The sequence below is a fragment of the Erinaceus europaeus genome, chromosome 14 (genome assembly GCF_950295315.1).
Source record: "Erinaceus europaeus chromosome 14, mEriEur2.1, whole genome shotgun sequence".
Taxonomy (NCBI): Eukaryota; Metazoa; Chordata; class Mammalia; order Eulipotyphla; family Erinaceidae; genus Erinaceus; species Erinaceus europaeus.
In genome coordinates this window covers 27,495,817-27,515,485 of record NC_080175.1, presented here as the reverse complement: position 1 = coordinate 27,515,485, position 19,669 = coordinate 27,495,817, and the positions used below count along the sequence as shown (strand labels likewise).

At 39.8% G+C, this 19,669-nt stretch overlaps 1 protein-coding gene across 13 annotated transcripts in view; it reads left to right on the top strand.

Moving 5' to 3' along the window:
• BTRC (beta-transducin repeat containing E3 ubiquitin protein ligase) overlaps nucleotides 1-19,669 on the top strand; it is a 192,599-nt gene that overhangs the window by 166,519 nt on the left and 6,411 nt on the right. For all 13 annotated transcript variants that reach the window (XM_060171461.1, XM_060171460.1, XM_007533860.3 and 10 more), the window contains 7 exons: nucleotides 9,355-9,451; nucleotides 10,111-10,248; nucleotides 10,737-10,855; nucleotides 12,528-12,777; nucleotides 14,533-14,651; nucleotides 16,303-16,413; nucleotides 17,021-17,099. In XM_060171461.1, coding sequence (XP_060027444.1) covers nucleotides 9,355-9,451; nucleotides 10,111-10,248; nucleotides 10,737-10,855; nucleotides 12,528-12,777; nucleotides 14,533-14,651; nucleotides 16,303-16,413; nucleotides 17,021-17,099 — 913 coding nt within the window. The remainder of the gene's footprint in view (nucleotides 1-9,354; nucleotides 9,452-10,110; nucleotides 10,249-10,736; nucleotides 10,856-12,527; nucleotides 12,778-14,532; nucleotides 14,652-16,302; nucleotides 16,414-17,020; nucleotides 17,100-19,669) is intronic.

The window sequence follows — 19,669 nt, the reverse complement described above, 5'->3', positions numbered from 1 at the left end:
TTCAGATTTCTTGCCCCTACCCCATGCCTACAGTGTTTTACCATCGTTATAATCAAAATTACTTTTATGCTCAACTAAAATAAGAACCCTAACCATCAGAAAATGTTAAAAATAGAATTTAGTGTAAATCATTATCTCTTCCTGAGACTCTTGTACTTTCTTAAGACTTTGCTGCTTAATCCGGAATGCCATAAAGCATTATCTATCAATACTTAGCAACCTAGGAGATGTCATCCATCTTGCTGTTCTTTTAAAATAGTGGTACCATTTTATTAGAATGTCTAAAAATTGTTTTCTATATATAATTTATCTCATAAGCTATCTCTAGAATGTCTAGAAATTCAGGTGTGACTATTTCATGAAACAGCCATATTTTAGTTGGTAGATAACATAACATACCAACAGGCAGTTAACTATATTAGTTGTGACTGGTGCACCATAAAAAGGTGCAAGACAATTACTAATGAAGGATTCCCTTTACTTAGCAATTTTCATTAATAGGTATATTTCTCTCTTGTACATATTTGAAATGCATTACCATAATAAAAATAACAAGGGGGTGGGTGGTGGCACACATGTTATAATGTGCTAAGTCCCAGGTTCAAGTCCTGCTCTCTACCTGCAGGGGGAAAGCTTTGTTAGTGATAAAGCAGTGTTGCAGGTGTCTCTGTCTCTCTCCATCTCTACTTCCCCCTACCCTCTCAGTTTCTAGCTATCTCTATCCAAAATAAGGAAAATAATTTTAAAAACAAATTAACCATAACAATATTATTCCAAGTATTTCAAGAGATTTTTGTCACTCTGATAATAAGAAGGATCTTTAAATTTTTCTCTCAAATTCAAATAAAGAAAGCCTAACCAGGCAATTCTTTGGCCATATAATATTATAGCACATACATATAATGAAAAACTATTTCTGTCTCCCAAACATGTCTTCTGATTGTCACTTATTTTATACTTCAAAAATAAAATCTTTGTAGTATATAATAAAGCAAATAGATATAGAGCTACATAGAATTCAAGTCTATCATTCTGCAAAGAGTACCAGGACCAACCAACCAACTAGCCTTAGAAATAAGAATAGGCAGGGGCTGGGCGGTAGTGCACCAGGTTAAGCTCATATAGTGTGAAGTGCAAGGATCCAGTTCAAGACTCCGGCTCCCCACCTGAAGGGGGGTCATTTTGCAAGCAGTGATGCAGGTCTGCAGGTATCTATCTCTCTTCCCCCTCTCAATTTCTCTCTGTCCAATGCAACAATAACAACAGCAGCAACCCAACAATAATAGCAACAACAACGATGGAAAAAGTGAACCCCAAGAGCAGTGGATTCTTAGTACAGGTACCAAGCCTTAGTTATAACCCTGGAGGCAAAAAAAAAAAAGAAGAAGAAGAAAGGAAGGGAGGGGGGAGGGAGGAAGAGAAAGAAAGAAAGAAAGAAAGAAAGAAAGAAAGAAAGAAAGAAAGAAAGAAAGAAAGAAAGAGAAAGAAAGAGAAAAGGAGGGGTGGGCAGTAGCGCAGCAGATTAAGTGCACATGGCATGGGTGGAATGATCCAGTTCTAGTCCCGGCTCCTCACCTGCAGGGGGGCTGCTTCACAAGCAGTGAAGCAGGTCTGCAGGTGTCTTTCTCTTCCCCTCACTGTCTTCCCGTCCTCTCTTTATTTCTCTTTGTCCTATCTAACGACAGCAATAACAACAACAAGGGCAATAAAAGGGAAAAAATAGCCTCCAGGAGCAGTGGATTCATAGTGCAGGCACTGAGCCCCAGCAGTAACCCTGAAGATAAATAAATAAGTAAATAATAAAAACAAAAAAGAAAAGAAATAAGAGTAGGCAATTGCTTACATGGGGATCTAGGAGTAATCCTCTATCCTTCAGGGGAAAGAGGAGGGAAAAGGAAAGAGAGAGAAGAAGGAAGGAAGGCAGGAAGGAAGGAAGGAAGGAAGGGAGGGAGGGGAGGGGAGGGGAGGGGAAGGGAAGGGAAGGGAAGGGAAGGGGAAGGGAAGGGAAGGGAAGGGAAGGGAAAGGAAAGGAAAGGAAAGGAAAGGAAAGGAAAGGAAAGGAAAGGAAAGGAAAGGAAAGGAAAGGAAAGGAAAGGAAAGGAAAGGAAAGGGGAAAGGAAAGGGGAAAGGAAAGGGGAAAGGAAAGGGAAGGGAAGGGAAGGAAAGGAAAGGAAAAAGGAGAGGAGAGGGGAGGGGAAGGGGAGGGGAGGGGAGGGGAGGGGAGGAGAAGAGAGGAGAGGAGAGGAGAGGAGAGAGAGGAGAAAGAAATGAAAGGGGAAGGGGAAGGGAAAAGGAAAGGGAAAGGTGTTGTTTTAACCGGGGCTGGCTTCACGGGTGGGTAACAGAGACGACCAGAGACACACGGCTGAGCTGAGAATGCAGTTTAATCTTTATTCACGAGCGGGCAATGTGCTCCTCCATCTTTCTCCTCCGGCAGAGAGGGACTCCTAAACTAATCACCACACAGATGTGTCCTGCATCCTTCTCCTCTGGCGGCTGCGGCAGGAACTCAGGAAGTATGTAGGATAGGGGGCGGGGAGAAGGGAGTAGCGCAAAAACTAGCAAGGGCTAAACCAAATCTCCCAGTGGGGGAGAGTGAGACGAAACCAATGTGAAGCATAGCAACAATTCCCCCTTTTCTTTTTAACTAAATGACCATAGTATCAGGAGTGTGGGGTGAACAGAAACCTATATCGTTCAGGCATTTTTAAAAAAGAATCTGGCACAAACATGGAGTAACATGTAAGTGAGCAACAAGAACCAGTGTGCTGCCAAGGGAAGGCCTGAGGGGGGCGTTTTTGCCTCTGTGGGCAAAGCTTTATCAGCTAAAAAACATTTCTTGCCTCTGGGGGCTTCTTTTGCCTCTGGGGGGCATTACTTACCTCGACGGGCATTACCTAGCATGGGGCCGTATGGCCTAGAGTCCCAAGGCAGCTGGCTGCAGTAAGTCTTTGAGAAACCCAGCAGCATAAAGGGAAGCTAGTTTTGTGCAAAGTGTCCAAGAGGTGTACCAGTGAATCCAATAGAAGTGCCAGTTCAAAGCAGATGTCCACCGAAGAATTGCTAGGGGGTGAATTGTTGTACATCTGTCTTGATGGGGAATGTCAGCCATTGGAATTCTGCTTTTCTATAGAGAACTTGACCACTGCAATTAACTTACTATGAAACAAAACTTGTAGCAGGTTAGAAGTTTACCACAATTGATAACTCTATTACAATTGGAAGTCTTTTTTAGTATGATTTTAAGGTTGTTTAAAGTTTAAAAAATAAAATGTGGAAAGGTAAAAAGAAGATCCAAGGGAAAAAAAAAAACCTAAGGCATGAGAATCATTAGCATAACCATTGTGCAGTCTACCATTTCTAATTGAGAAGGATTTGAGAATTTTACATATCAACAAGTCTATTTAACCTTTTGTTACACCCATTGAAAATGGAGACACACCCTAGGTGTGTGCAGGTTTTTTTTTAGACTAACTTAGTTAAAATATATTGATTTTTAACTAAGTTTTAACTCAGACTTTAAATGTAAGTTAATTTTACCTTTATGAGAACTATGTTGAAAACCTTTTTCATTTAACTCTGTCTGGTAAGAATATAGCCTTAAAGTTACATTTTTAACCTTAAAGTTAATGTTTACCAAACTTTAAGCACACACGTAAACATGATCTTCAATACACAAGGAGAAAAACTTTTGTTATGAAGACATGTCATTTTAAACACGAGTTTAGATCTATACTGTCTTAGCCGTTCGGGGAGTGCATTGTCCAGCGGTGGCTTCTTGGGCAACTTCAGCTCCAGGAATTGTAGGTAGCGATCTCTGCAGGAATCTCTGTGTATTCTAGCTTTTCTGACTTCAGAGCCAAGTTGGGGATCTCGGCCAGGGGGCCCAGTTTCGGTAGGGAGCCCGCGGTCTCTGGGTGGTCCGGGATCTGTCCAGACTTCATAGCAGGAGGGTGGGCGGGCCAGCCATGCAGAAGGCGGGGGCCGAGGTGCCCCGGGGTGGCGGTCAGGATGGGCTGCAGCCCTGCCCGCCATGCCTGCTGCCCTTCTCTTGGTGGCCAAGCAGCGTGGGGGGAGCCCACACCCAATGCCCCGTGCCACGCGGCAGAAAGCCGGCTCATGCGGGCTGGCATTGGGCTCCTGCGGGCTGGTGTTGGGCAGAAACCACAGAGTAGTCCAGAGATAAATGTTCCAGAAACAGCGAAACAGTCTCATGAAGAAAGGGCAGAGGCCTTTGGAGATCTCTTCACAAGCAGAAGAGAAGGCCATAGTGCATAGGTAGCCAAATTGTCACTTATCTGGGGGATGGGCAGGTCACGTCCCACGTTGTAGGCGCCATATGTTGTTTTAACCGGGCTGGCTTCACGGGCGGGTAACAGAGTCGACCAGAGACACACGGCTGAGCTGAGAACGCAGTTTAATCTTTATTCATGAGCAGGCAATGTGCTCCTCCATCTTTCTCCTCCGGCGGCAGAGAGGGACTCCTAAACTAATCACCACACAGATGTGTCCTGCATCCTTCTCCTCTGGCGGCTGCGGCAGGAACTCAGGAAGTATGTAGGATAGGGGGCGGGGAGAAGGGAGTAGCGCAAAAACTAGCAAGGGCTAAACCAAATCTCCCGGCGGGGGAGAGTGAGGCGAAACCAATGTGAAGCATAGCAACAGAAGGGGAAAGGAAAGGGTCTTCCATATAACTACTGAACTGAAATTCTAGCTACAGAGTTTCATTCCCACAGCTATAAGGATTTTGTTTCCTGTTAAAATGCATTTTGTTCCCATTAGGACTGTAAATGACAGTAAATCTTTATCAGGCATTGGAAGTTCACAAAGTCTCATTTTGAAGGTGAGGAGAACAAATAGATGAGCAGATCTTGGGAATGCCAGAAATAAGCATAGGTTCCCCATTTTTCCTTAGGGTTAGTATTTAGGGACAAAATCTGTTGTTAGTTAAAGAGAAACTATAAGATAATTGAAAATATGGCTTTAGGGGTGTTTTAAAAAGGTATGGCAAGGTACAACAGGAATCATTCAAGGCCCAACGCTGCTTAACACACTCTCTTCTGTCTCTTCAACAACAGAAATTCATTCTGTTGAGCTGTCAGGAGTCCTAATGAATTTTTGCATAGAAAAGTACATCAGGACTTTTCCAACAGATAGCCCAATAGCTATTTTGAGTAACTAAGTTCCTTTGACTTTGGCTTCAGTTATCATCCTAACATAATATAGTACCATAAAATCACAGAAATTTCTCTACCTTAAGAAGACTGCCCCCAATTACATTCTTGACTTACTATGGTTATTCCTACTTTTATGTGATGCATTTCTCTGTGTAGTTATTCTCTCCAAATTAAAAAGAAAGAAAAAGGGACCAGGCAGTAGTGTGCCGAGTTAAATGCACATAGTATATAGTATGAAGTGCAGGGACTGGTGCAAGCTCCCCACATGCAGGGGGGTTGCTTCACAAGTGGTGGAGCAGGTTTGCAAGTGTCTTTCTCTCCCCAACTCTGCCTTCCCCTTCTCTCTCAGTTTATCTCTGCCCTATACAACAACAACAACAACAAAAAGGAATAATGGCCTCCAGGAGCAGTGGATTAGTAGTGCAGGCAGCAAGCCCCAGTGATAGCCCTGTAAGGGGGGGAAAAATATATATGATCAGTTTCTCTCTTTTTTTTTTCTTTCAAATTATTTTACCAAGACTACTATGTCCATGATAGTCTTTCTATTATACCTTTCCTTAAATAATGTCTTTGAAAATTGACTGCATTTCCTCTTCAACAACAACAAAAACAAAAGAATAGGGGGCCAGGCAGTGGCACACCCTGTTAAGCACACTGCGCTGTTCTCTAGGATCAGAGTTCAAGCCCCTCCTCCCCACCTGCAAGGAGGACACTTCACAAGTGGTGAAGCAGGTGTCTCTCTTTTTCTCTCCCTCACTGTCTCCCTCTACCCTCTCAATTTCTCTCTCTCCAGTCAAATAAAATGGAAGAGAGAGAAAGGGGGGATGGCTGTGCTAGGAGCAGTGGATTCGTAGTGCCAGCTCTGAGCCCCATCAATAATCTTGGAGGGAAAGAGGAAAGAAAAGAGAGAAAGAGGAGTCAGGAGGTAGCGAAGCAGGTTAAGCACATGTGGCACAAAGCACGAAAACTGGTATAAGGATCCCAGTTCGAGCCCCTGGCTCCCCACCTGCAGGGGGGTAGCTTCACAACTGGTGAAGCAGGTCTGCAGGTGTCTAGCTTTCTCTCCTCCTCTCTGCCTTCCCCTCCGCTCTCCATTTCTTTCTGTCCTAGTCAACAACAACACAGCAATAACAATAATAACAACAAGGGCAACGAAAATGGGGGGAAAATGGCCTCCAGGAGCAGTGGATTTTCAATGTAGGCACTGAGCTCCAGCAATAACCCTGGAGGCAAAAAAATTTAAAAAAAATAAAAAATAAGAAAAGAGGGAGGAAGGAAAAGAAAGAGAGAAAGAAGGAGGATGATACAATTTTCTGAAAAAGCTGTGGATTTGGAAACTTTTACTTTGCCTATTGTATTTTATATGTAGGTGAATTTGACACACTGCCCCTAGGATATGAAGTCTGTTGTTTTCTCTCTTGAACAATATTGAATGTGTTCTATCTGCTCAATAATGGTAATTTTTGAATATATAGTAAAATCTCACTTGGGGAGATTCCATTTTCTTAATCATCAGGTCCCATTTTTTCCCCATTTTATAACATTCTGAATTTAATATTTAGCATTTATCTTAAACTCACAGGTACTAGGCATTTCACATAGAAGTGGTCCCTGTTGTGAGAGAGCTTATGTCATAAAAGGTCTTGACTTATAATGTGTATGCTGAGAAACCAGGTTTTGTTTTATTTGCTTGTATTTTAGATAGTGAAAAACAGGAGGAAGACAGAGAGAGGAACAATACCACAGCACTGCTCCACTGTTCATGAAACTTCCTGGGCAGGTGCTTTCATGTGGTAGTAGGTGGAGAGGGGCCGAACCTGGGTCCTTGTGTTCTACTAAGTGAGCTGTCCCCTGGGCCCCAAGAAAACTATTGTTAACACCTTGCTACCCTTTTTTTTTGGGGGGGGGGAGGGGTAAGACTTTTGGTGTGAAGAATTTCAAATACTTTACTAGTAAGGCATGATAAATACAATAGGTTAAGGGAGTTGGGTGGTAGCACAGCGGTTAAGCGCAGGTGGAGCAAAGTGTAAGGACCAGAGTAAGGATCCTGATTCAAGCCCCTGGCTCCCCACCTGCAGGGCAGTCGCTTCACAGGTGGTGAAGTAAGTCTGCAGGCGTCTGTCTTTCTCTCCCCCTCTCTGTCTTCCCCTCCTCTCTCCATTTCTCTCTGTCCTATCCAACAACAACGGCATCAATAACAACAACAATAACTACAACAACAATAAAAAAACAACAAGGGTAACAAAAGGGAAAATAAATAAATATAAAAAATTTTTAAAAATACAATAGGGTAGAAGAAAAAAGCCATAAATTTATATGATTTCTTTTTCTGTAGGATGTCATGGTAGTTGCACTGTACATGAAGAAACTCCTGGGGTTCCTGTATACAGTTGTCAGATTAAAAAATGACAGGAATCTCTGAGACATTGAAGGCTTTAAGAGACATTTAAATAAAGGACATGGGCACTGGAATTAGATTTAGATTCAAATTCCAGGTCTACTCACTATGTAACCTTGGAGAAGGCATTTAACCTTCCTAACATTTGATATCTTTACCTGCAAGACAAATATCATTATTCCTACCTCATTAAAAGGTATTAGAGTTTAAATTATTAAATTATAATTATGAACCAGAATTAGAATCCACTCATAATCTGTTGTTTGACTGCAGTGTGTTTACAGAGCATTATTGTTCAGAGGAAGTATACCTTTAAGCTAGAATTCTTTCGTACTGTGTCTTGGAAGCCCTTTTCATTTTGTTGGTGTATCATGTTTCTTCCTCCTACTACTAGTACTAGTCCCTTTACAAAAAAAAAAAAAAAAAAACTATTACTGAGCTTCTTCACTGCAGCTTCCCCTTTCTCTATTAGCACAGAAATCAGAGCCAGCTACCTTCCTAATAGGAAATTTTCTCAACTAATTTTCAAGGTGTATAATAGGAAGAGGGCAGGGGAGAAGTGCTCCTGGAGACATTGAACAATTAATTATATTGTAATGGAGCTACAGAGGGAGGAGTGGATGACTGGCCCAGAGAAAACATGATTTCTCTGGTGCCAGGATTACACTCAGCGGCATTTCTGTCTGTCTCCACTTTGCAAGGCACGGTGCCAGTGAAAACAGCAGTTAGTATGCCCATAGTGGGGTTTACTAGCTTCCACACCGTGTTTGGTGGGTTCTTAACTTCAGGATAAGGAATTAAATTTTTTACCCAGCAGGAAGTGATTGCCATTTACTGATTTTTTTTTTTTTGTAGCAAAGATCTAGTTTGTTATGTGAATATTTCAGAGATGTTCTGTGTTAATACGGAAGTAGATAATAACAAATGTTGCTCATTGAAATCAAGGAAAGTCAGTAAAATGCATGTGTGTATATGTGCACATAGCCAAGAACACACCTGTGAAAGTCAATTTCATTCCTTAGACTTGACAGCACAGTGCTCTTAGGCATTTCTTTACATCTTCTTTCAAGCCTGCTGCTGGATACTCCTGTGATCCCTTTGTTTTCTGTTGAAATGAACTGAACTGCTTCTTTAAAAACCTAGCTAGCTTTGGAAGCCACAGTTCATCTTACCCAACATAAATGAAGATTTTAAAATGTTATCCATTACAGGCCACCTCTATTTGCCCAATAGTCAGTCTACAATAGATATCTATCTGATATATCAGTTGGTAATTTCTGATTACACATGGTCTATTTATCTGTTGACATCATATTCTTTCTGAAGGCTTGATACCCTAATATTCAACGCTAGAAATCATCTTTTTAGAAAAAGATTTATTTATTTACTAGAAAGGAAAAGTCCCAGAGTATCACTCTGGCATATACAGTGCTAGGGACCTCATGCTTGAGAGTCCAACGCTTTATCTGTTGCATCATTTCCTGGACTGCTAGAAATTGTCTTCTTTCATCCAAAAGCTGATTGACATTGGCCAGGTTTCTGCTTGCAAGTTCTGCACACTGCCATTGTGTCACCACCCTACTGGCCCAATTCCTTAGACCCCAGAAGGCTACTCTTTGATATGGGACTCCTGAATAGGGCTTAACTCTGCCTCGTTAGGCTAGTTACAGTGGTTATGTGGAATTGCAACTGGAAAACACTGTGAAGAAATATGAAGCTCCTCGTTACAAATGTATATAATGTTATGATTTTTATTGGGAAATATTTATTGTTTTTTAGGGGACAGTATTTATTCAAAAACAAACCTCCTGATGGGAATGCTCCTCCCAACTCTTTTTACAGAGCACTTTATCCTAAAATTATACAGGACATTGAGGTAAGAATCTATATAATACTTGGGTATTTGCCAAATTTTAGATAATCATCAGCATTCTTCAGTAACAGCATTGTTACAGAAAAACCATTAAAGTTTATTGATGTGAGTTAAAAAATCAATTTCTTTTCAAGTGAATAGTGTATAGATAAGAGAAAACGACCAGACAAAAAAATATTAAACTTTAAAAAAATTATTTGTCAATAAGTAACTGGATGAGAGAACAATATTTTATACAATAGCAGTAAGACTGTTAAAAGCTGCATTTCTAAGCTGATATTCAAATAGCTATAGAATTGAGACTTCATTGAAGTTCATTGACTGAAATGGTCACCAATGTGTAAGCACTGAACACAAGCTGACATGGCACATAACTTGTCCTCTGTCACTGAACAATCTTTTTCTACTAGATTTACTATTTAATTGAATGAGGTATATGCTGGAGAGTTATAGAAAATCTTTAATTACCTTGAAAGTGGGAAGATGCATACAAAGTTTAAGAGTAGAATTTTAAAAACATAATTTAAGTTTGCATTAAGTGCTGTGTATCCATCCCATAGAGTGAAACAGTGCACACTATCTTTGATTCTCATGAAAGTCACATAAGGCTTTAGTCCTGGCCCTTCCCTAATCACTACCAATTTATAATTCCTTCCTCTCAGACAATAGAATCTAATTGGAGGTGTGGAAGACATAGTTTACAGAGAATCCACTGCAGAAGTGAAACAAGCAAAGGAGTTTACTGTTTACAGTATGATGATCAGAAGATAGTAAGCGGCCTTCGAGACAACACAATCAAGGTGAGGTTTCCTCACTTGTGAGAAGATAACTGAAGGAGCAAGAGTGACCATATTCATAAATTCAGAACATAGACTCTATAAAGTCCTATTTTCAGAAAGTAAGTGAGAGTTTTAGATTACTTGCAATCCCAAAGCCAAAATTATTTCCTTATAAGATGACTACCTACTTTTTCCATCCACTTTCCCCCAAAGGCCTGTAAGTGGATAGTCTTAGGGTTAAATTCTCTTCTTGAAGTATCCTGAGCAGACTATTACTCTTTGGGCACTCATAATTATAGGCTGCCCATGCTCCTTAATGAGAAGGATAAAGCCTGCATTAGTGCTGAAGCCACATATATAGGTGTTTAGCAATACCTATAGGAAAGAATGCATTCCACACTACCCTGGGCTTTGATTCTTTGGGGGAAATCAAATACATAATAGAGCCAACAAGTCTCTGCAGCACTCCATTATCATAATGATCAAAAGGATCTTATTTGCCATCCTAGATCTGGGATAAAAGCACATTGGAATGCAAGCGAATTCTCACAGGCCACACGGGTTCCGTCCTGTGTCTCCAGTATGATGAGAGAGTGATCATAACTGGATCATCGGATTCGACAGTCAGGTAGGAACTTTCAGATGATCTTTTAACTATGAAGCATCACATCTACTGGGTTTTGTCATAAGTAATAATTGTGTATATATGCACACAGTTCTGAAATTTCAAAACTAAAGATGAATAAACCATCAACTCCCCTCATCATTTGTGTCACTTTAGAACTAGAAAACTGGATTTAAGAATGATTATTTTTTTTTATTAAGGGAAATTCACACTTTTGTTCATTTAACAAACTACATTTTCTATTTTAATCGGGGTGACTAATTTATCATAGAAACTTGGTAAACCTTTCTTTCTTTACAAAAACCAGCTCACAAGGGAATGGCATGAATGGAATGAAGTCTTCCTTTCAAGTGTTTATAACTATAGTGCAGGCATGCATTATCTCCTTTAAAATGTATACAGGTGAGCTATACTCTCTCTTTGCCAATCCCTCCCCTGCTGTCCCTGCAGTTTTTAATTGCAAACTTTACTCAGGGAGGGGCCTTCAATTTCCAGAGGCATTAGTGGTTTGATGACACAGCCATTATGCTGCTGGAGTCCAGTGTAGCTTGAGTTCTGGGTACCAGCAGCACTGCTGGAAACCTCTGTTAGGAATTTCGCCTTAAGCTGAAGGATTTAGCAAACATAATGCATCAAAAGTAACTTTAAAAAAATAGAGGAGTAAAGGCAGTTAGCTGCATTGTTAGATTCTCTGAAGTTAAATGTTTCCATTTTCAAGTTATCCTCTGTGAATAGGAAAGTCTGTTCCTGTTTCTTGTCTTTTGACTTAAAGGCATAGCAAACTCGGTTCTTACACTTATCGACATTTAACATGTATTGGTGTTTGTGGAGTGCCTCAAGGAAGCTGAAACATTGTCAAAACTAACATCATTTATAGGATAAGGGAAAAATGATTTTCTTCAAAGAGGTGGTTGTACCAGAAAAGGGAAAAAGAATACATTATAAAAGCCAAAGTAAATATCCAAAAATAGATTAATCAAAGAAGAATATAGCTATCCAAAGGTCCCATACCCTGATCTGAGGATTATATGTACAGTTGGATAACTGTTCTTGATTTCTGCCCACATTCAAAACACAGAAAGGGGCCCCAAGACTTAGCATCTAAGTAATCTGGAGCCTTGTTATGTGGCACAATCGAAGATCCAGGATCTTCAAACTCAAATCCCTGATACAGAAGCTCTGGTCTGGGTCTGTATCAGTTCTGGTCTTTGAGACTATCCATGCATGGAACACTAATGCTGCTGTTACTGTTCAGATCCCAGTTTTAAATGTACCTCATTAATGGTATCACCTTGAATGTCAGAAGTTGTGTAATAATCATAAAGTCTAGCCCAATTAGGTATTGGCAATAGCTACCTATCTTTGCCGACACCCCCCCCCCAGACACACACAATTCTAGTAGTATATCATTAAGATTTTCACACTGACAGCATCCCATCAGCTTCCTTTCACCACTCCCTGCAGTCTAACCACCTTTCTACCGCTTCCTCATAGTCCATCAGTAGTCTTTAATTTGGCCTCTAAACTATAAGTAAGAGTAGTTTAGAGTAGGATGTAACATTAGGAAAATGGGGCAGGGAGTTTGAGGAGGCTCACTGATCAAATATAAATAATGGTAAAAAGTATATTATTATTACTACTGAAATCTCAGATAACCTTTCTAATGTTATTTCAGGGTCTGGGATGTAAATACAGGTGAAATGCTGAACACATTGATTCACCATTGTGAAGCAGTTCTGCATTTGCGTTTCAATAATGGCATGATGGTGACTTGCTCCAAAGACCGTTCTATTGCCGTATGGGATATGACCTCCCCAACAGATATTACCCTTCGGAGGGTGCTGGTTGGACACCGAGCTGCTGTCAATGTTGTAGACTTTGATGACAAGTACATTGTTTCTGCATCTGGTGATAGGACTATAAAGGTACTAAGGCATTCTTTTGTAAGTGTAAGTCCCTCTAAAGGAAATTCATGTGCAAATATGAAGGCAATTTCATCTTTAAAAGTCACTGCAGAAAAATCTCAATATTTAATTCAGATATCAGTCTCTGTGTAAGAGGTAACAAGTGAGATATGTTCTGTGGCAATTTTTGGTTGGATGATTTATTCCTATAAATTAAGGTGAGTATAGGTTAATTTAAATTCAAGAAAACTTACCTGACAGCTAAAACGTTAACTGAGAACACAGGACTTGAAGCCTCTTGTTTGATCCCCAGCACTGCATGCACCAAAGCAGTGCTATTTCTCTCTTTCATTAAAAACATAATTGTTTAAAAACTATTAATTAATCAATTCACTGGTTGTTTAAAACATTTTATTTATTTATTTACTTATACCCTTTTGTTGCCCTTGTTTTATTATTGTAGTTATTCTTGTTGTTGTTGTTGTTGTTGTTGGATAGGACAGAGAGAAATGGAGAGAGGATGGAAAGACAGAGTGGGGAGAGAAAGATAGACACCTGCCTACCTGCTTCACCACCTGTGAAGTGACCCCCCTACAGGTGGGGAGGCGGGGGCTCGAACCGGAATCCTTACACCTCAAACCGGGATCCTTATACCAGTCTTTGCGCTTTGCACCACGTGCGCTTAACCCGCTGCACTACTGCTGGACTCCCTTAAAACGTTTTTAAATGAACACTTATCTGCAAGACCAGACTAGCCCAATAGTAAATCATTTTGAGGAATTCTCAAGGCTGGGTGGTGGTGCACCTGTTTAATCACAATATTACAGTGCACAGGGGAGCCGGGCGGTTGCGCAGCAAGTTAAGCCACGTAGCGCAAAGCGCAAGGACTGGCGGAAGGATCCCGATTCAAGTGCCCAGCTCCCCACCTAAAAGGGAGTCACTTCATAGGCAGTGAAGCAGGTCTGCAGGTGTCTATCTTTCTCTCCCCCTCTCTGTCTTCCCCTCCTCTCTCCATTTCTCACTGTCCTGTCTAACAATGATGACATAAACAATAATAACTACTACAGCAATAAAAAAACAACAAGAGCAACAAAGGGAAAATAAATAAAATTATATATATATATATATATATATATATTATATATATATATATATAATTATATATAAATAAAATTATATATATATATATATATCACAAGGACCTGGATTGCAGCCCCTAGTCCCCATCTGCAGAGGAGTCGCTTCACAGGCAGTGAAGCAGGTCTGCAGGTGTCTATCTTTCTCTCCCCCTAACAACGATGACATAAACAACAACAATAATAACTACAACAACAATTAAAAAACAAGGGCAACAAAAGGGAAAATAAATAAATTAAATAAATTAAATTTAAAAATATATATATTACAGTGCACAAGGACCTGGATTTCCGCCCCTAGTCCCTACCTGCAGGAAGGAAGCTTCACTGGTGATGAAACAGTGCAGCAGGTGTCTCTCTTCCTCTCTCCTTCTAGCTCTTCTGCTCCTCCCAGTTTCTCTCTGTCCTAGCAAATAGGTCAATACTTAAATATTAGTAAAAATTTGAGGAATTATGATACTAATCAGCTACCAGTTAACCCAGAATTACCATCAACTAAACTTGGGGTGGTTTGGTTTGCATTGAGAAGTTTTTTTCCTTTTCCTGGTATAGTCCTTATTTTCTGTTTCCCCAAGGTGCCATTTGTCATAAATTTTACTAGTAGAAGTGCCAAATTAACCAATGTTATTTTTTACCTTAGGTATGGAACACAAGTACTTGTGAATTTGTAAGAACCTTAAATGGACACAAACGGGGCATTGCGTGTTTGCAGTACAGAGATAGGCTGGTGGTGAGTGGCTCATCTGACAACACTATCAGGTGAGCAGCAGTTGCCCTTACCCAGAAGGAACCAGTACTCTCCTGCCATTCATTGTGCACATATCAGAGAAACCATCAACTGTTTTCTCCTTCTAATAAATGTTTTCCCTTCCAGCAGCTTCTTACAGATCAAAAGTTTGCCCCAAGCATAGAGACAACACAGCAAAAACCTTGTCGATGTTTCTCCTTCCTGTAATAATTTTATCACCAGATAGACCGATTTAAAGAGTACTCCTTCAGGGCCAAGAGGTGGTACATCTGGTTGAGTGTACATTTTAGAGCATAAGGATCCCCATTTTCCACCTGAGAGGGGGGAAGCTTCAGGAAACAATGTTGCAGGTGCCTCTCTCTCTCTCCCTTTCTCCACCTTCTCTCTCAATTTCTCTGTCTATAAAAAAAATGAGGGAGTCAGGCAAGAGCGCAGCAGGTTAAGTGCAGGTGGCACAAAGCACAAGGACCAGCATAAGGATCCCGGTTCCAACCCCCCAGCTCCCCACCTGCAGGGGAGTCACTTCACAAGCGGTGAAGCAGGTCTGCTGGTGTCTCTCTTTCTCTCCTCCTCTCTGTCTTCCCCTCCTCTCTCCATTTCTCTCTGTCTTATCCAACAACGATGACAACAATAAAAACAACAAGGGCAACAAAAGGGGATAAATAAATAAATTTTTTAAAAATGAATAAATGTATTTATTTATAAAATGATTACTGCTTGAATGAGGATGTGAGCAAGAGAGATGGACGTTGAAGGCCCTTATTTTTAAATTTCTCCTAATCATAGTTGAAATGTACTACTAAGCAGTAAAGGCTTTTTCTCTCTGCTACTTTTCAAAAAAGAAAGAAAAGAGACTACTTGTCTCCCTACTAGAAATTACAACTTTTTTTCCTTAGCATTGTATAATTGGCCAAGGAGTTACCAACCCAAAACTATGAAGAATTACAATTTGAAATACTTTCTGTTTTTTCCTTTCATGAATATGAATAACATAGATGTGAGTAGAATTTGGAAAACTTGTCAATTCTCTAAAAGACAATCTAGGAAAGGAACAACATAGAACTATTGTTATACATAAGGAAACTGTTATTCCTAGAAATTGTTAGAATTCCTCTGAAAGTCTGCAAACTCTTTTTATCTAGCATATAAAAGTTTTTGAGAACTTATTTTGTGTTTATATTATATTATATTGTAGTGACCACCCATGACAGTGGGTAGAAGCAGCAACTTTAGTGACATGCTTTGTGAGAGCAGGCTATCACTGGCGCATCCCATTCTTTTTTTTTTTTTTTTTTCAGGGTGCTGCATCCCATTCTTAATAGTGATTTCAGGAAGCAGTACTTCTCTAGGCTTGGTCCTTTCTGTCATGGGCAACTATGAGCATTGAATTCATCTTTTTTATGCTATGGAGGTCTGAGTTACAGAATTGCACAGAACATTATACTTTGAAAACATATGCTACATTTAAATTAAATTTTTCTTCTTCTTCATGACAGAAGAAAAAAGATAAATTATATCTTTTGTGATATAATTGGTGTTGAGTGACTTTATTTTTGTGGATTTTTAAAAGATACATAAAGTGTATTATTATAATATTCCTAGCTTTGAGAAGAACTAAGTAGATCCTGGAGAAAATTCACTTGACTCAATCTTCTTTCCTAGGTTATGGGACATAGAATGTGGTGCATGTTTACGAGTGTTAGAAGGCCATGAGGAACTGGTGCGCTGTATACGATTCGATAACAAGAGGATAGTCAGTGGGGCCTATGATGGGTGAGTCTGCTAACAGGACTTTTAAAAATCTGCACTTTAATCCTGTGTTCTAGGATCTTAAGTATAATTTTTTTAATGTCTCCAAAGATTATAGATTTCCCAAGAAAGACTTGATACAGTACTTTTTGTGTATTATCTATACACTCACATTTCCTGTTTATTCTTTTCCAAAATACTCTTACTAGCCATGTAATTATCTCTGTTTGATTATGATTTTAAGTAACATAAAATAGTTTATTTATTAATAAAACTGGAACATTAAGGGTCAGTATCTCTGGAGCTACATATTAGAGTCAAATTTTGACCTCTACAATACAATTGTACAAATACAATTCTCTTTGCTTCTTCTAGTATTTCTAGAGTTTAATAAGCTCTACCCAAGAATGAAATTAAGAACCAAGTATCCAAAAATTTTAAATCACATGTATGTGTATATGTATATATGTGTGTATATATGTATGTATATGTGTGTTTGTTGCATATGTGAAATGCATTTGTCACATAAACTGTATTCACCATACATGTTTATTGTCCTGACTTTTTTTGCCACTCCTACTATATTCTCTTAAATTTTCCTTTGAACTCCCCCTCCCCTTCTGATCTATAGGAAAATCAAAGTGTGGGATCTCGTGGCTGCTTTAGATCCCCGTGCTCCTGCAGGGACTCTCTGTCTGCGGACCCTTGTGGTAAGGCCCTTGTTGCTTAGTAGGGTTTTGGAAATAGGATGGGGGGAAACTAAACACTGATGTGCTGTGTATTACAGATCTGCATTTGTTGGTTAGAACCTCACACAATCTATTGCTAAGTATAAAGGCAACCAATACATGACAATAAAATATGTGTATATAGCACCTTTCATCCAAAAATGCTTTAGAGACTGTATAGAGAGGAGCGTGGCAGCTGTTTAACAGCTGCACAGCAACTATACAACAGTTTAGTACAGGAAGTGAATAAGAATTCTGTATCCACTGAAACAGTAGGATGTAGTTAGGGAGAAAGAACATAATTACTCAAGTTGGAACCTGTCCAGAATCCAAGGACCTGCACACCTGTGCCTGCAAAAAGTGCCTAGGGAGTCTGCATGAAGTCCCTGGTCAACCCCTTAGTTCTGCATCCTATTCATGGCATGCTGCCTCCGGCAACTTGAATCTTGTCTTTTTCATTCCTCATATGCCCCTTTCATAGAATATCTTGACATTTGGGGAAAGAAGTGGCTCAGAAGGAGGAATGTCACCTTCCAAAGCACTGCATTCATACATTTGGTGTTCACCAAAGGCCCAAATTAGAAGGTGGCCTAAGGTTAGAGCTGCTTTCATTAGAACAAGATTAGGTAGAGCACCAGGGAGTGCGGACTGTTTGCACAACTCAGGAAAAAGAGAGCAAGCATTTGAAGCCCAGAATTTGGAACAGATTCTCAATGTTTAGGCAGGCTCTTCTCTGGAGGAAAGAGAAAAGTGACTTTCTTTTTGTTTTATATTGTTTTGTTTTGCTTTATTTTGCCCTAGTTAGATTCAGAGCTCGTTATTTCAACACCATATTGTGTACAGTACCTGCATCTTCCATAATTTGGTTTTGGTTTTGGTTTCTGTAGCCCTGAGTCCTTACACATACTTGATTCTACTGCTCCTGCACTGACTTTTCCCTTCTTTTTATTTCAGAGAGAGAGATACCACAACACCTTGTCACGATTTGTGGTGCTTTCTCCCTGTGGTGCCAGGACTTGAACACTGGGCCTCACACAAAGTAAACTGCTATGGATAAACTATCTCTCAGTCCCTCACAATTGTTTTGTAAAATGTATATTTTCATTCATCATTAACGAAAGTCTGGTTTTTGAAATATAATTTACATACAGTAAAGTTCACCATTAAATGTAATTCTGTGAAGTTTGCATATGTGTACACACTACAATCAAGATAGAAAATATCTTCTTTATCTCAAAAATGATGCCCTTTTGTATCAATCTCTTTTCTTTCTCGTACCCTAACCTCTTTTTTTTATTTAATTTGTGTTATTGTTGTTGTTTGGTTTTATTTATTTATCTGATAGAGACAGAGAGAGGAAAGAGGAAATTCATTTGATTTCCATACTACCATCTTGCTCCCTTATTAATGTCATAAATTGAATCATATAGTTGCTTGTGTGTGTGTGTGTGTGTGTGTGTGTGTGTGTGTGTGTAGGTGGCAGGAGAGGAGTGGTGACTAAATCTTGGACTTCGGAGCCTCACCCTACTTTTTTTTTATGGAGTAATTCTTTTATTTTGATTTTATTGGTGATTTAATATTGATTTACACTTTTTTACTGGGGGAATTAATGGTTTACAGTCAACAGTAAAATACAATTGTCTGTATATATGTAACATTTCTCAGTTTCCCACATAACAATTTAACCCCCTCTAGGTCCTCCACCACCATCATATGAATTCTAGGACCTGAAACCCCCACCCACCCACCTACCCCAGAGTCTTTTACTTTGGTGAAACACTACCTTTTTTTTTTTAATTCTGCCTAATCCAGGGGGCTGGGAGGCTTCTTAGTGTGTAAAGAACATACCATACCATGCATGAGGCCCAGATTATATCTTTGGCACCACATAGATATTCCATGGACAGTGCCAAAGAAACTCTATAATGGTGGAGTGCTTTGATCTCTCTCTGTTTCTCCCAGCTTTGTATCACTACAATCCCATGGCTATTAAAAGGATAGTAATAAGTAAATAATATCGACTGGAAGATAGCTCACCTGGTAGAGTGCACACTTCATGATGTACAAGAATTCAGTTTTGAGCTCCCCACCATTACGTGAGAGCACCTACACAGGAGAAATTTCACAAACAATGGAGCAGTGCTGCGGTATCTCTGTCTCTCTCTGCCTCTCACCTTTATTTAAAAGAGAGGGTGGGACAGTGCATTGGATAAAACATTGGACTCATAAGCTTGAGGTTCTGAGTTCAATCTGTCATCCCATGCCAGAGTGATTCTCTGGTTCATTCTCTCTCTCATTCTTACTCTTTCTCCTTTCTCCTACCTCTTCCCCTCTCTCTATCCCTCCCGCTTATTAATATCCATTACTAAGTAAATATTTTTAAAGGAATAAGTCCTCCAGGAGTAGTGGAATCATGTAAGAATGAAACCCCAGTGATAGCCCTGGTGGCTAAATAAATAATTAGAAACATTGTCACATCCTACCACATGGATGGAACTTGAGATGATATTTTAAGTGAAACAAGATACACACACACACACACACACACACAC